This window comes from Balaenoptera musculus, chromosome 18 (genome assembly GCF_009873245.2).
Source record: "Balaenoptera musculus isolate JJ_BM4_2016_0621 chromosome 18, mBalMus1.pri.v3, whole genome shotgun sequence".
NCBI classification, from domain to species: domain Eukaryota; kingdom Metazoa; phylum Chordata; class Mammalia; order Artiodactyla; family Balaenopteridae; genus Balaenoptera; species Balaenoptera musculus.
Genome location: NC_045802.1, coordinates 5,163,483 through 5,181,138, shown reverse-complemented (window position 1 = coordinate 5,181,138; position 17,656 = coordinate 5,163,483). Strand labels below are relative to the sequence as shown.

Genomic DNA, 17,656 nt, shown 5'->3' with positions numbered 1-17,656 from the left:
TAAATTTTAAAAATTGTATGAAAACACAAAATGCCCCGAATAGCTAAAGCAATCTTGAGAAAGAAAAATGGAGCTGGAGGAAACAGGCTCCCTGACCTCAAACTATACTACACTGCTACAGTAATCAACAGAAATATAGATCAATGGAACAGGATAGCCCAGAAATAAATACACGCACTTATGGTCTATTAATCTACAGATGGCCGAAAGGCATGTGAAAAGATGCTCAACATCACTAATTACTAGAGAAATGTAATCAAAACTACAATGAGGTATCACCTCACACCAGTCAGAATGCCCATCATCAAAACATCTACAAATAATAAATGCTGGAGAGGGTGTGGAGAAAAAGGAACCCTCCCTACAATGCTGGTGGGACTGTAAATTGGTACAACCACTATGGAGAACAGTATGGAGATTCCTTTAAAAACTAAAAATAGAGCTACCATATGATCCTGCAATCCCATTCCTGGGCATGTATTTGGAGATCATCATGATTTGAAAAGATATGTGCACCCCGATATTCACCTCAGCACTATTTACAATAGCCAAGACATGGAAGCAACCTAGGTGGTCCGTCAACAGATGAATGGATAAAGAAGATGTGGTACATATTACAATGGAATATTACTCAGCCATTAAAAAAAAGAAGAAGAAATATTGCCAGTTGCAGCAACATGGATGGACCTAGAGATTATCATAGTAAGTGAAGTAAGTCAGACAGAGAAAGGCTAATATCATATGATATCAACTTATATATGGAATCTAGATACAAATCAACTTATTTACAAAACAGAAACAGACTCATGGACTTTGAAAACAAACTTATAGTTACTGAAGGGGAAACGTGGTGGGGAGGGATAAATTAGGAGTTTGGGATTACAGAACCCTTATAACTCAATAATAAAAGACAAATAACCCGATTTAAAAATGGGCAACTGATCTGAATAGACATTTCTCCCAAGAAAATACACAAATGGCCAATAATCACTTGAAAACATAGTGACATTAGTTATTGGGAAATGCAAATTCATCATTAGGATGAATATAGGAAAAAAAAAAGACAATAACGTTGGCAAGGATGTAAAGAAATCGAAACTCTCATATATTTGCCAGAGAGAATGTAAAACGGTACAACTGTTTTGTAAAACAGTTTAGCAGTTCTTCAAAAAGTTAAACAGTTGTCATATGACCCAGTAATTCCATTCCTAGAGAAATGAAAACACGTTCACACAAAAACTTGTACGTGAAGGTTGATAGCAATATTTTCCATAATAGCCAAAAAGTAAAAACATCCCAAATGCCCATTTACTGGTGAATGGATGAAGAGACTGTGATTTATCCATACAATGGAATATTATTTGGCCATAAAAAGAAATGAAGTATTGATACATTCTACAATATAAATGAATCTTGTAAACATGCTAAGTAAAAGAAGCCAGTCACAAAAGACCACATGATTCCATTTATATGAAATATCCAGAAAAGGCAAATCTATAGAGATGGAAAGTAGATTAGTAGTTGCTTAGAACTCAGGGAAGGGAACTGATTACTGATGGGTACAGGGTTTTGGGGGTGGTGATAAAAATTTTCTAAAAATGACATGATGGTTGTACAATACAACTCTGTGACTATAAAACCATAAAATTACAGACTTTAATTGAATGGTATATGAATTATATCTTTAGGACAAATGACTTTAAAAAAGCCTTCTATGTGGAATTTGAGGTAATTTTATTTCCTTGTTATTTTATGTTTTTGAAGTTTTCTACAAAGAGAATGTTTTGCTTTAATAATCTGAAAAATGAAGAATTGGGGAGCAGGATTTTCTGTGGGCTTTCTTAGTACAAACGTTTGTGCTTCCTATAAAAACTAATCCTTTCCTTCCTAACCTTTTGGTTATGAGCCTCATTGCTCTTTTTTATTATATTACTTGGCAGAGCAACAAAGACTATTTTTCTTCTTCAAGCAGGACATGTTCAAATCACAAGTTTCATTTCTTTGTGTAGGCCCAAGGGTATCTTCTCTACATACTGAAATGATTGCACTGAGTGAACTATGTAGGGCTGTCTAGATGTATAAAACTGTATCAATATAAAGTAGAATATATTAAAAATTCCTTTCTAAGAGCAAAAGATCAAATCGTTTTCTAATTGGAAGGAAGCGTAAGAAGAGAAATGAAGGTGCCCAGGGCCCGTCCACAGCTATACCAGGGCTGATTGATGTGGACCCCAACTGAATTCCAGAGCCTCGAGCCAAACCTTTTCCTATATATTATTACAGTATTTAAAATTTTTGAATTGTTTTGGAGTGTTGTCCATGAATTGGATTTTTCCTCAGTATTCTAAGAATTATAAAGAGAAAAACGGTCTTTTACCTTATGTCATCTGAGTTTTTGGAACTAACCTTTGTTGATTAGTTTACAGATAACAGGATTTACAGGGAAGTAATCACTTGGTGGCTCATTTTTCTTGCTCCCTTATTTGAACAGGTGACATCTTGTTGAATATCAATGGCATCGATTTGACCAGTTTAAGTCACAGTGAGGCTGTGGCTATGCTGAAGGCCAGTGCCACGTCGCCCACGGTGGCCCTGAAAGCACTGGAGGTGCAGGTTGTGGAGGAGGCCGCCCACGGCCCAGAGGAGCAGCCCAGCACCGTCAGCGAGAATGAGTACGATGCCAGCTGGTCCCCGTCGTGGGTCATGTGGCTTGGGCTGCCCAGGTACTGCAGCTTTTCTGTTGTTTTACAGAAAATCACAATTGCAACCTTCATCAGGGTATAGCACAGCAAATTCACTCATTGAGGAGGAAATAAGGCTTTAGTTAGATAAAAGTAGCAATATCAAATCAGGTTTTTTCTTAGGTTATTATATTTAAAAAGGTAAATTTGATAATAAGAACAAAGCTGAAAAGACTTACCTGTTTATAAAAATAAAGCTATTCTGTTGATTCCTACAAAAGGCTCCCAAGTGGGCCAGCTATGAGATTGGGTGGTCAGTCTCTTGCTTAGAACAGCTGTCCTTTATGAACATTCACTCTGATACATGCTTAGACTTACGTGCATTTTTCACCGGAAAAACCAGGTCAAAGTGTGGGGCCTTTCCCTATCCTAGAAGTATTTCTAAAAGCCCTACTCTTCCTACAAAGGAGTGTAAAACTGAGTTTTTATTGGACATAAGAGTCTTTAGGCCAAACCACTGGTGTTCAAGCATTACTGCTCTTGACCCCCTTTAGGAGGAGGTCACAGCTCATGACCGGCTCACCAGCCAGGACATCCTGTAGTTGGTCGGTGTCTGGTCGTGAGACATTTTGGAAGCTCCAGGTGGTAGTTCTGTAATGTGGTATTGAGGTAGAGAGGATGTGAATTACCATCTTCATTCATTTCCAACTCAGTTAAGATTCTTATTGTACAGAAGAATTCTGAAACTAATATTTTGACTTTTAACCTGGTACGAAAATGACTGATTCTTTAAAATAAGCAATGAGAATATGCCCGTTTCTGAGCCATCTAGCTTCATTTGGAATAAATTTATAATAATTAGCATTTATACAGTGCAATATGGTTTATAAGGTACTTTCACATAAAGAATAACAGAAAAAGCAAGGATATTATTGGATTTCATTAATTTTTTTTTTTAATTTTTTTATTTATCTATTTATGGCTGTGTTGGGTCTTTCGTTTCTGTGCAAGGGCTTTCTCTAGTTGTGGCAAGCGGGGGCCACTCTTCATCGCGGTGCACGGTCCTTTCACTGTCGCAGCCTCTCTTGTTGCGGAGCACAGGCTCCAGACGCGCAGGCTCAGTAATTGTGGCTCACGGGCCCAGTTGCCCCGCGGCATGTGGGATCTTCCCAGACCAGGGCTCGAACCCGTGTCCCCTGCATTGGCAGGCAGATTCTCAACCACTGCGCCACTGGGGAAGCCCCTCATTTATTAATTTAACTTGCTGACTTGTCCTCTCAGTTAAAAGAAGGAAAAAAACAAGTAAGAGGGCATAAAACTGTAATAGAATAACTGTTTCAGGGAACTCTAGGGCCTTTGTGGAGAGAGATTTTTCATGACAGAGATGATTAACTGCTTCATATGTTTATTCCATGCACCAAAACTGATATTTTTCCCCATTAAAAAGTCAACATAGATTTAAATGGTTCCCGTTCAATTCCTGCAGACATGCCATCTAAGTTGTGAGGTGTCAGCCGTCAGAAGGAACCTAACTGATCTTATTAAACACTCAGCCCAGAACTTTGTGTGTGAAGTTGTGCCCTCATGCTGAGCAGTTCTGCCCAAGTGCCCACCTCTGCTGCTGCACAGGCGGAGACCAACGGCATCCTGGAGAAACCCCCATGCTTCTTGTAGCTTTCCTTATCTGTTATTCCGGGCTAGTTTTGGGGTCAGTACCTCTTCCTTTGTTCAGAGCATTTTCTGATGTGCCAGGAATAGTAACAAGGATTTTAGATGAGAAATGCACAGGATAGTACAAGGCAATCTACAGAGTCGATGCAATCCCTATCAAATTACCAATGGCATTTTTCACAGAACTGAAACAAAAAATTAAAAAATTTGTATGGAAACACAGAAGACCCCAAATAGCCAAAGCAATCCTGAGAAGGAAAAATGGATAAGCGATCAAGATGGCGAAGTAGTAAGATGTGAAGCTCACCTTCTCCCACAAATACATCTACATGTGGAACAGTTCTCACAGAGTATCTACTGAATGCTGGCAGAAGACCTCAGACTGCTGAAAGGGCAAGAAAATAGTCACATAACCAGGTAGGACAAAAGAATAAAGAAAAAAAGAAAGTGAGAACGGAATCGGGAACAGGACCTGTCCCCCTGGGAGGAAGTTGTGAAAGAGGAAATGTTCCTGCACCCTGGCAAACCCCCTCACCCCCAGGGAGATCAGCCAGGACAGAAGGGGCGCTTCAGAACCTCAGAGGAGAATGCAGCAGCCGGTTTTATGGCAGCCACAGCAGTGGGAAGACTGCACAGACGGTCAGTACCACCACCCTGCACTCCCCAGCCTGAGACACATGTCCGCCAGTGCAGGTGGGTGCTGGAACTTGGCCTTTGGAGATCAGACCTGGGGAGAGGACTGGGGTTGGCTGTGCAGAAACAGCCTGGGCTGAAATCTACTGCGACTGCACCTGAGGGTGTACATGGAGGGAGCCTTAGAGGCCAGGCACCATTGTTTGGGGGATGCACAAGGGGAGGGGCAGGACCTTCCATTGTAGCCTTCTTCCCTGTGTGTGCGCTCAGAGGTCAGGACACTGCCTGCACGGGCTCCAGGAGCAGTAGCAAGCCGCCTCCTGCCCAGACGCCAGGAGCAGTCACAAAAGCCACTACCACCTCCCTCCTGGACTACAGGAGTGGTCGTGAGCTACCTCCGCTCCCATCATGTGCTCCAGGGGTGAGCCTGAGCTGCCACCACCAGCAGGAATCCCAGGACCAGGAATCAGCACACCCCTATCAAGGGGATAATGACCAGCACATGCTGAGGAAAGAGGCGACGTGCATCCATACTAAAAACAACCCTCACAGCAAATATATTAAACCCACACAAGCTACACAGGGACACCCCTGAATATAAACAGCCCTCCAAGACCACAGAGTAAGAGATACATAACTGAATATAAGAAATACAAGGAAATATAAGTGAAATGAAGACGCAGAGGAACCACTCCCAATTAAATGACCAAGAGAATTCCCCAGAAAGAACAAACAATGAAACAGGCCTCTTCAGTATTTTCATTATCTCCTTGTCAAAATGGTGTCTATTAGACTGAAGGAATTAAGAAAGGCTATGGACAGAAATGCAGAGTACTGTAAAAATGAGCTAGAAACTACAAAGAGGAACCAAGAAAAATAAGAAAACTCATTTGCAGAGATGAAAGCTGAGCTAAAGGCAATGAACAGCAGAATGAATAAGGCAGAAAAACGAATAAGTGACCTGGAAGGTAGAATAATGGAAATCACCCAATCAGGACAGCAGACGGAAAGCCAAACGAAAAATAATGAAAGCAATATGAGACCTATGGGATAAAGTGTGCCAATCTACTTATAATAGGAATTCCAGAAGGGGAAGAAAGAGAAAAGGGAACCAAAATGTATTTGAAAAAATTGTGGCTGAAAAATTCCCAAACCTAAAGAAGGAAACATATCCAGGTACAGGATAAACAAGATAAACCCAAATAGACCTACACCAAGACATATTATAATAAAAATGGCAAAAGTTAAAGAGAAGATTCTAAAGGCAGCAAGAGAAAAAGAGTTAGTAATCAAGGAACCCCCCATAAGGCTATGATTTCTCTACAGAAACGTTGCAGGCCAAAAGGGAGTAGCGAGATATATTCAAAGTCCTGAAAGGGAAAAATATGCAACCTAGGATACTCTACCCAGCAAGATTATCATTTAGAATAGGAGGAGAGATAAAGAATTTCTCAGACAAGCAAAAACTAAAAGAATACAGTAATACTAAACCTATCCCAAAGGAAATATTGAAAGGTCTTCTCCAAATAAAAAACAATCTATAGAAAAGAGAAAGTCACAAGTGGAAAGTAAATCACTTAAATAAGCCAGTACACAGATTAAAAAAAAAAAAAATTCTGTGAAAGTGATGGTAACCACAATGAACAGTGAAAGGATGAACATGAAGATGTGAGAGAGGACACCAAAATCATACAATGGGGGGAGGAGAGGAAGAAAATGGAGACTTTTTTTTTTTTCCCTAGAATGTGTTTGGCAGTTGTAATATAGGCTCAATCTAAGGCAAACAGATATAGGAAGGGGGTAACATACTTGAAAAACAGGGTTAACCACAAATCAAAAACATAGAGTAGATTCACAGAAACCAAAAAGAAGAGGACATAAGTATAATACAAAAGGAAATCATCAAACCACTAAAGAAAAGAGAAAAAGGGACAAAGAAGAAATATAAAACCAATGAGAAAACAAGGTTTAAAATGGCAGTAAATACGTATCTATCAATAATTACCTTAAATGTCAATGATTAAATGCTCCAATCAAAAGACACAGAGTAGCAGATTGAATTTAAAAAAAAAAAAAAACAAGAGCCCACAATATGCTGCCTACAAGAGACCTACTTTAGGGCAAAGGACACATACATTGAAAGTGAGGGAATGGAAAAAGATATTTCATGCAAATGGAAATGACAAGAAAGCAGGGGTTGTAATACTCAGACAAACTAGACTTTAAAACAAAGGCCATAAAGAAAGATAAAGGACACTATATAATGATAAAAGGATCAGTACAAGAAGAGGATTTTACACTCATCAACATATATGTATGTACCTATTGTAGGAGCACCCAAATACATAAATACTAACAAACATAAAGGGAGAAATGGACAGGAATACAATAATAGTAGGAGACTTTAACACCCCACTCATATCAATGGACAGATCTTCTAGACAGAAAATCAGTAAAGCAATAAAGATCCTAACTGACAGAACAAAACAGTTAGACTTCATTTATATATTCAGGACATTACATCCAAAAAAACCCAGAATACACAATTCTTTTCAAGTGCACATGGAACATTCTCTAGGATTGACCACATAGTAGGGCAAAATACAAGCCTCATCAAATTTAAGAGTATAGAGATTATCTGAAGCATCTTTTCTGACCACAATGGCATGAAACTAGGAGTTAACCACAGAAAAAGAAATGAGGGAGAAAAAAAATGGTTACATGGAGACTAAATATGCTACTAAAAAACCAGTGGGTCAACAAGGAAATCAAAGAGGAAATTTAAAAATACCTTGAGATAAGTGACAATGAAAACACAACCATACAATATCTATGGGATGCAGCAAAAGCAATTCTTAGAAGTTCATAGCAATACAGGCCTTCATCTCAAATAAACAACCTAATAAAAGAAGAAGAAGAAGGACAGACAAAACCTAAAATCAGCAGAAGGAGGACATAATAAAGATCAGAGGGGAAATCAATAAAATAGAGATTAGAAGAATAGAAAAATAATCAGTAAAACCAAGAGCTGGTTCTTTGAAAGGACAAACAAAATTGACAAACCTCTGGCCAGGCTCACCAAGAAGAAGAGAAAGAACCCAAATATACAAAATAAGAAATGAAAAAGGAGACATAACAATCAATAGCGCAGAAATACAAAAAACCATAACGGAATACTATTAACAATTATATGCCAACAAATTCAACAACCTAGAAGAAATGGACAAGTTTCTAGAAACAAATAGCCCACCAAAACTGAATCAAGAAGAAATAGGTAATTTGAACAGAGCAGTCACTAGAAGTGAAATAGAATCTGCAATTTTAAAGTTCCCTATGAACAAAAAGTCCAGGACCCAGATGACTTCACAGGCGAATTCTACCAAACATACAAAAAGGAACTTATACCGATACTTCTCAAACTCTTCCAGAAAACTGAAGAGGAGGGAACACTCCCAAAGACATTCTGTAAAGCCACCATCACCCTGATACCAAAACCAGACAAAGACACGACCGAAAAAGAAAACTACAGGCCAATATCTTTGATGAATATAGATGCAGAAATTCTCAATAACACATAAGATCATACACTATGACCAAGTGGGACTCACCCCAAGTTCGCAAGGATGGTTCAACATATGCAAATCAATCAATGTGATATACCACATCAACAAAAGACAAAAACCACGTAATCATCTCAATAGATGGAGAAAAAGCATTTGACAAAATTCAACATCCATTCATCATTTAAAAAAAAAAACTCTTACAAAAGTGGGTATAGAGTGAACATATCTCAATATAGTAAAAGCTATTTATGACAGACCCACAGCCAATATAATACTAAATGGTGAAAAGCTGAAAGCCTTCCTGCTAAAATCTGGAACAAGACAAGGATGCCCACTCATCTCTTCTATTCAACATAGTATTGGAAGTCCTAGCCTCAACAATCAGACAAGAAATAAAAGGTATCCAAATTGGAAAGGAAGAGGTAAAACTGTCATTATATGCAGATGATATACTATATGAGAAAAACTCCACACAAAAACTACTAGAACTGATCAACGAATTCAGCAAGGTAGCAGTATACAAGATTAACATTCAGAAATCAGTTGCATTTCTTTACACCAACAATGAACTATCAGAAAGGGAATGTAAAAAACAATACCTTTTAAAATTGCACCCCCCAAAATAAAATACTTAGGAATGAACCTGACCAAGGAGGTGACAGACTTATATGCTGAGAACTATAAAACATGAATAAAGAAACTGAAGATGACTCAAAGAAATGGAAAGATATCGATTGGAAGAATATTGTTAAAATGGCCATACTACCCAAAGCAATCTACATATTTAATGCAATCCCTATCAAATGACATTTTTCACAGCACTAGAATAATCTAAAATTCATATGGAACCGTAAAAGACCCAGAATTGCCAAAGTAATCCTGAAGAAAAAGACAAAGCATAAGGCATAACCCTCCCAGACTTCACAGTACTACAAAGCTACAGTAATTAAAACAGGGTGGTACTGGCACAAAAACAGACATATGGATCAATGCAACAGAATAGAGAGCCCAGAAATAAACCCATACACCTACAGTCAATTAATCTTTGACAAAGGAGGCAAGAATACACAATGGAAAAAGGGAGTCTCTTTAGCAAGTGGTGTTGGGCAAGTTGGACAGCCACATGTAAATCAGTGAAGATACACCATACACAGGTCTCACCATACACAAAAATAAACTCAAAATGGCTTAAAGACTTAAACATAAAACATGACACCATAAAACTCCTAGAAGAGAACGTATGCAAAACTTCCTCTGATGTAAATCATACCAGTGTTTTCTTAGGTCAGTCTCCCAAGGCAATAGAAATAAAAACAAAAAACAAATGGGAACTAATCAAACTTACGAACTTTTGCACAGCAAAGGAAACCATAAACAAAAAGACAACCTACAAAATGGGAGAAAATATTTACAAATGATGTGACCTACAAGGGCTTAATTTCCAAAATATATAAGCAGCTCACAAGTCAACAACAAAAAAAACAAAGAACCCAATTAAAAAATGGACAGAAGATCTAAATAGACATTTCTCCAAAGATGACATACAGATAAGCCAATAGGCACACGAAAAGGTGCTCAACATCGCTAATTATTAGAGAAATGCAAATCAAAATTACAGTGATAAACCCACGCACATATGGTCACCTTATTTTTGATAAAGGAGGCAAGAATATACAAGGGAGAAAAGACAGCCTCCTCAATAAGTGGTGCTGGGAAAACCGGACAGCTACATGTAAAATAATGAAATTAGAACATTCTCTAACACCATACACAAAAATAAACTCAAAATGGATTAAAGACCTAAATGTAAGGCTAGATACTTTAAAACTCTAAGGGGAAAACATAGGCAGAATACTCTTTGACATAAATCACAGCAATATCTTTTTGGATCCACCTCCTAGAGTAATGAACATAAAAACAAAAATAAACAAATGGGACCTAATTAAACATAAAAGCTTTTGCACAACAAAGGAAACTATAAACAAAATGAAAAGACAACCCACAGAATGGGAGAAAATATTTGCAAACGATGCGACTGACAAGGGATTAATCTCCAAAATATACAAATAGTTTATGCAGCTCTATATTAAAAAAAACAACCCAATCAAAAAATGGGCAGATCTAAACAGACATTTCTCCAAAGAAGACATACAGATGGCCAAATAGCACATGAAAATAGGCTCAGAATTGCTAATTATTAGAAAAATGCAAATCAAAATTACAATGAGGTATCACCTCACACCAGTCAGACAGCCATCATTAAAAAGTCTACAAACAATAAATGCTGGAAAGGGTGTGGAGAAAAGGGAACCCAACTACACTGTTGGTGGGAATGTAATTGGTACAACCACTATGGAGAACAGTATGGAGTTTCCTTAGAGAACTAAAAACAGCTACCATATGACCCAGCAGTCCCACTCCTGGGCATATATCCAGAGAAAACCATAATTCGAAAAAATACAGGCACCCCAATGTTCACTGCAGCTCTATTTACAATAGCTAAGACATGGAAACAACCTAAACGTCCATCGACAGAGGAACAGATAAAGATGTGGTACATGTATACAATGGAATACTACTCAGCCATAAAAAAAGAGTGAAATAATGCCATTTGCAGCAACATGGATGGACCTAGAGATTATCATACTAAGTGAAGTCAGACAGAGAAAGACAATTATCATATATCACTTATATGTGGAATCTAAAAAAAATGATACAAATCAACTTATTTACAAAACAGAAACAGACTCATGGACTTCGAAAACACACTTCCAGTTACCAAAGGGAAACATGGTAGTAAGGGATAAATTAGGAGTTTGGGGTTAACATAAACACACTACTATATATAAAAGAGATAACCAACAAAGACCTACTGTATAGCACAGGGAACTCTCTGCAATATTCTGTAATAACCTAGATGTGAAAAGAATCTGAAAAAGAATGGATATATATATATATGTATAACTGAATCACTTAGCTGTACACCTGAAACACGTTGTAAATCAACTATATTCCAATATAAAATTAAAAAACAGAAAAATACACAGGATAGTAAAACCTATTTTTGAGCCCACCTATGTCAAAAGGATACCTGTCAATAAACAGCCACTGTTCTGTGGATTCTCGGAGGTCTCTATTATATGCAAACCCGTATTCAACAACTGTGGGTCAGAGGGGCCGCCCCCTAGGGTAGCAGCTCTGGTTTTCCTAAGAGGGAGGCTCTTCCACTATGATTTGCTGGGTGTACCAGACAACTGCTCATTTGTGTTTTGTTTTTTTTGCAGAAGATTCAGAATAATGAAAATAACCTGCACTGTCCTAAAATGTCAGGCCACTGTGGACTCTTCTCCATCCCAGGAGCCTTTTTAAATGCTGATCACTGAGCTAAGAAAGTAGACCAGATGAGAAGTTCTAGCATGTTGTTTATTGCTCCCCAACAATGGTGCACGTAACATGGTGTGGAGTTATAACAGAGATGAACAGGCTATAAAAAGCCTTCACACTAATTTTTCTTGATTTCTGTTTTTGTTTATAGTGCCCTTCACAGCTGCCATGATATAGTTTTGAGAAGAAGTTACTTGGGAAGCTGGGGCTTCAGTATCGTTGGTGGATATGAAGAAAACCACACCAATCAGCCTTTCTTCATTAAAACCATTGTCTTGGGAACTCCTGCTTATTACGATGGAAGATTAAAGTGAGTCTTGTTATGTTTAATGATGTACTTTGTGCTTATTGTGATGGACACGATCTAGACTGGGGTCAGCTCCAAATCCAGCCTGATGTCTGTTCTTATAAAGTTTTATTGGAACATGCCCACGCTCACTCGTTTGCATATCACCCATGGCTGCTTCCGAGCCACGATGGCAGAGCCGAGTGGCTGTGACAGAGACCAGTGATTTGCAGAGCCTGAGATATTTATCTACCATCTGGCCCTTTACAGGAACAGTTTGCCAGCCCTGATCTAGAGTGAAGCATCACCTTTACCATCTTGGCACTCATAGGTTCGGTGCCTGTTATTAGATTAACAAAATAAAGCTGAGTCATTTGGACACATTGTGACATGACAACTTGCTCTGAACACTTGGGTCCAGTCCTGTCATTAGGTAACTTTTTCTCTGCAGCACTTATGTCAGCCTAACATTCAATTTATGCAAGTCCACATGGGAGGGATTTTGTTGCATTTCTTGTTGTATCCCTGGCAGCCATCACAGGGCCTTGCATATGTAGTAAAGTCTTCGTCCGTATTGGGTTGATGCTGTGCGTGCCAGGCACAGGACTAGGTGCTGGGCACGGGTTACTGAATCTTCTTAGCAACCTGTGAGGTAAGTGCTGCTGTGGTGCCTATTTTATACGCAAGACAACTGAGGCTTCGACAGGTTAAAAACCTGCCCACAATCAAACAGCTGGGAGTAGCTGACAGTGATTTAAACCAGGATGGTGTGGCTCAGAGCCTTTGCCATTCAGCCCCGCTGCTGTCACCACCGGGCAAAAAGTACTCTCTCAGTCTCTGTGCCGCCTCTTTTTCAAAGCTCAGGCACGGTGAGAAGAAAGAGGTGTCATATCAAGAGATTACACAAACAGAGGAGACGGGTGACTAAGTTCTTAGTGTCTAGTGTTGGATGAAAGAAACGGTTCTTGAAAAGTGGATGCCGACAGCCTAGTCAGAGGGCTGCACAAATGGGGAGTCTACGCTGTTTGCAGACGCAACGTGACGGCTCGAGAACACTGGGACAAGTCCATCAGGGTTAGCTTGCTCCGGACCAGTCTCATCCTGACACAGATGGAAAAATCATTATTTTAGGAGGAAAGAGGAGTGGGGGGATGACTTCACCGTTCTCCTGGCCAAGTTACTCAACCAGTCTGGGTCTCATGCAGATTAGAAACTAACTTCCACTTACTTCCAAAAAGAAACTGAAGTAGCTCACAATAAAGTAGCATATTTGTATTCAAACTAAAGACTGAAAATCATAAAGGATAGAAAGGTCTTCAGAGTCATCATCCGTTGGTGGTAATTCGGCTTGGAGGACGGTGAGCATCCGTAGCTGAAAGAGGAGGTGTGGGTCTTAGTCTCAATTAATTGAGCCCTCGAATGTATGAGCTGTAAGAATGAACAGTGAAAATCAGCAACACCGTCCAAATGTATCATCTGGTATTTTTAAGAGGCAGCAGATTTATTCTCTTAACTATATGTTGCTTAAGCTTATATGAAAATTATTCTGCTTGCCCTTAAAATCATCTACCAGTTAGAGGAGAGGCTGGCAAGGGGTGTCCTTGATTAGCAAGGGAAAGCCAACATAGGCTTAAAAATCACCCCAGATCTCTCTCGAAGTAAACAGCGTAGCGTAGTCATCGACAGTGGTTAAGTGCGGTTTTCCTGCAAAGCAAGTCCCGGGATAACAGTTTCAGAATCATGGAAACAGTGACTGTCTCTGTCTGTCGTTGTGCAGGTGTGGAGACATGATCGTGGCCGTAAACGGCCTGTCGACCGTGGGCATGAGCCACTCGGCGTTGGTCCCCATGCTGAAGGGGCAGAGGAGCAAAGTCACGCTGACAGTGGTCTGCTGGCCTGGCAGCCTGGTGTAGATTCTGAAGTTGGTTTTAAGTCAAACATCTTCCTTTTTTTAGGGCTTGGAAAGAAAACCCTTTGGTTTTGTCGAGTTTCTGTTTGTTAGGGGCTGCTGACACAGCTGGGTATACGCAGGGTCAAAACCACTAGGCTCGTCCTTTGTTATTTAAATGGTTTCCTTCCGTTTGCCAGCTCAGTGCCCAGTGCCCGTCTTCCACTAACCCTTGTGAGACCACATTTTCAGAATTCAGATTCTCAGCTGTCAGAATGTGAGCTATAATAATGAATGAAGTCTGCCCAAACTGTGAGCCAGCCGGCTGGGTCAGACGACTTCTGGTGGCTCTGTTTTCAATAACTGAGTCATAAAATGAGTTCCACGTGCCCAAGATGGGCAGCGTGTGCTGCCCCTGGGGCGGCAGTGCTGGGAATGGATGCGTTCTGAGTTTGGATAAGCCTTTCCCAGTTTACACCGGTGCCACATTTCAAAACTTCATACTGCTTATAAGGTGATTTTTCTGGCTTATTTTATTTCTACTTTAATCTCAGTACTCATAGATGAAGACATTAAGTCTGAGACCCCATAAAGAGATTTTTTAAAAATAATGTACCATTATTAGAATAGTAGAGAATAAAAGATAACACTATCCAGTGACAAAGGAATTTGGGAGATAATTATAGTTTAGAGCTGGAGATGGTAAAAGCAGCATTTACTTGGACGGTTCAAAAGCATTAAAGATTCATTTCCGAAAGAATGTTTTGTTATGTAGGAAAATTTTGAACCAGTTTTTGCTAAAAATCGTTTTCTAGAGTTTGTATTATACTCCTATCAGCAAACTTGGCTGGAAATGTTTCTGTGACTTATGTAATTAAATTAGATGATAAAAATGAAACCATATTGCTGTTAAATGCACATTCATATATATCACAGCTAAGTAAAGACACACCTTTTTTATTTTATTCTCTTGAGCGTTTTAGAAACCCTTATTTTTCCCCATTATTTCTTTACTTAGTTATTTCAGGAAAAATTCTGAAAGATACTAACATCTGAAACCTGCTATGCCAGATTTTAAAAAAGCTTTTCAATCAGTCCTTGGTCACTAGACTAGCTCATGTTTTTTGAAAAGTTTTTGAAAACTGACCAGCCCATTTTGTTTGTCCTTTAACCATCACGGTTGTCCATTGGAAGCCCACACAAAGAAGTGAATACGAGGAAAGTCTTTACCTTATGAATATTATGCATACTTGAAAAAAGTTTCATTTAGAAATCTAGTTCAGAATCTGAGCTAATTTACAAGTGACCTCTAATAAACGGTGTTGATCAGAGAATGTATTTCAGAATACTACAGTATATTATGAAGCATGACCACTTCATTTCAAAACTTAGCAGTTGCCTTGCTGGGGTTTATTGTTTCTGTAGCGTGTCACAGATTATTCCAGTGAGTTTTTTAACGATGTTTTTTAAACATATCTCTTGACTAAATAAGAAATGGCAACAATAATCGTTACTGACTTGTTCAAGCCCTTAGCAACACTGTATGATCAGCAGTTAACCAAGATACAGTGGGATGCCCTGTGCAGTATATTACTGTTATGTGATGACTGGCTTTTGAAGCAATTTGATATTGAAATGCTTTGTTATTCTAATTGACATGGAACAAGTTTTCTTTCCTGCTCCCCAAATAGAATTTTGTAGCCTACTTTGCTATTTTTTAAAACATTTTGTAAGAACGCATCATTCTTGGGGAGTGATCACCCGTCAACAAATATCTTAACTGCCACTTTGTTATAAATAAAATGCTTACAGCGAACCTGGTGATAAAATGAATATTTTGAAAGATAGCTTTTTTCCAATATTATTTTTATCGTGGAAATCTTGAAATCAGTTTAAGCTAATTTGGTTTTATTATAAAAGACTATAGCTTTTGGTCAGAATGATATTTGGTGATGGAAACTTGTTCATAATTTATTGATACTGTCGAAATATCTGAATTCTCTCATTTTAAGCTTAGTTAGATATTTTGATTTGTTCTGTGCCTTCAGTTTAAATTACTTCAGGATTTTTCAGATGTGTTTAAATAATGGTGTGATAATCATTTAGGATGGAAATAAAAATCATCCTTTCCGTAAGGGCGGCATTGTCTCTTTTCTTGCACAACAGATGCTGACTCCTGGGTGGTCCTTGTTTTTGTTCGTGGCGTCACGTCATCACGACGATATCCCAAGCCTGAACACTTGGGATCACGAATCCATCTCCTAATTCTCACTGCTGTAGGCAGAACACAGGCGATCCCTACTGACACTCGGGATGTCAGCCTGTACAGGACCTCTAGACGGTGGCCACTGAGCACCAGAAATGTGACTAGTGCCACGTGTTGACATGCTAATACCTTGGATATATTGGGTTGTATAAAGTTATTAATTTGACCAGTTTTTTACTTTAATGTGGTTACTAGAAAACTAAATCACCTCTATGGCTCACCTTGCATTTCTGTTGGACGGCAGCACTGGTTTCCTCACCTGCATCTACCAGGCAGTCCTGACACTGGGGGTTCTGTTCTTGTAGAGCTTTGCTCACTCCCTGCATTAAAAAAAAAAAAAAAAGTTTTAGTTGAAAGTTAGCTCCCAATTTCCTAGTAAGTTAAGCTCAAACCAAGGCCTCTGGTCCAACCCCAATCAGGATTTCCACAGCTCCGGAGCCCCATTCACCTCCACACACACTGGTAGCGTCCCCTCCCGTGTCCCTGGGGTGCTCTCCCTTCTCTGCACGTTCACAGGGTCCCGTATGTGGAGGCATAGCTTGCACGCCGCCCCCTCTTGCCTCCACGCCCCACTTTCAAGAGAATGATCCTCCTTATGATGAATCTCAGCACGCCTTTATACTGGACTTTATTTTGGCTCCGGTCACCTACTTACTGTCATAGTTTTAAGTACTGTCTTTGATTGCCACCTTGCCATTCTGAACACCACTGATGCCCTGGGTCTGCAGCTCCCCCAGTCTGTAGACTAAGCATCCTGTTGCTTTAGGGCCCCTACGTCTCAGTCCTGCAAAACTGAAATGTCTTCCCAAGCCTCTGCCTACTTCCACTCTTTCAACCCAGACTCTCATGACAGCAGAGTAACTTTCCTAAACCCCAAGCGGATCATCACTGACCGTATCCCTGCCCTGTGTGCAGGTCTTCAGCGGTTCCGCGTCGTCTGCACAGCAGCTCAGCACCGCGTGGAAGGCCCCTCACGACCTGTTCCCATCCCCCCCGCCTCTCTTCTAAACCACCACCCGCGCCCTGCCCTCCTGGGTCTCCGTGGCTGGCTTGGCTCAAGTGACATCACCTCCTTGAGAAATCATTATCGACCTCTCAGGGCAAACACCTTTTTCCTCCTAAAAGATTTTATTATATTGCATTTTTATGGTCTCGATGTGTGCTAGGAAAACTTGTCAGGTAGATGCTTGAATACCACTGTTTCAAACAGTTTTTAAAACTAGACATTAAATATCAGATTCTGCACCTTCTGAAGAACCCAAGGTATTCCAGAGAGAGAAGCTA

At 39.6% G+C, this 17,656-nt stretch overlaps 1 protein-coding gene across 7 annotated transcripts in view; it reads left to right on the top strand.

The window, feature by feature from the left end:
- The window catches only part of LNX2 (ligand of numb-protein X 2), an 86,791-nt gene extending 70,330 nt beyond the window's left edge, over positions 1 to 16,461 (top strand). For 6 of the 7 annotated variants that reach the window (XM_036831198.1, XM_036831197.1, XM_036831196.1 and 3 more), the window contains 3 exons: positions 2,492 to 2,723; positions 12,084 to 12,242; positions 13,996 to 16,241. In XM_036831198.1, the coding sequence (XP_036687093.1) occupies positions 2,492 to 2,723; positions 12,084 to 12,242; positions 13,996 to 14,131 (527 nt within the window). In that variant the 3' untranslated portion in view covers positions 14,132 to 16,241. Of the gene's footprint in view, positions 1 to 2,491; positions 2,724 to 12,083; positions 12,243 to 13,995; positions 16,242 to 16,272 lie in introns of those variants that run through there. The other variant, XM_036831201.1, reaches the window with a different exon arrangement.
- The last annotated feature ends 1,195 nt before the right edge of the window (positions 16,462 to 17,656 follow it).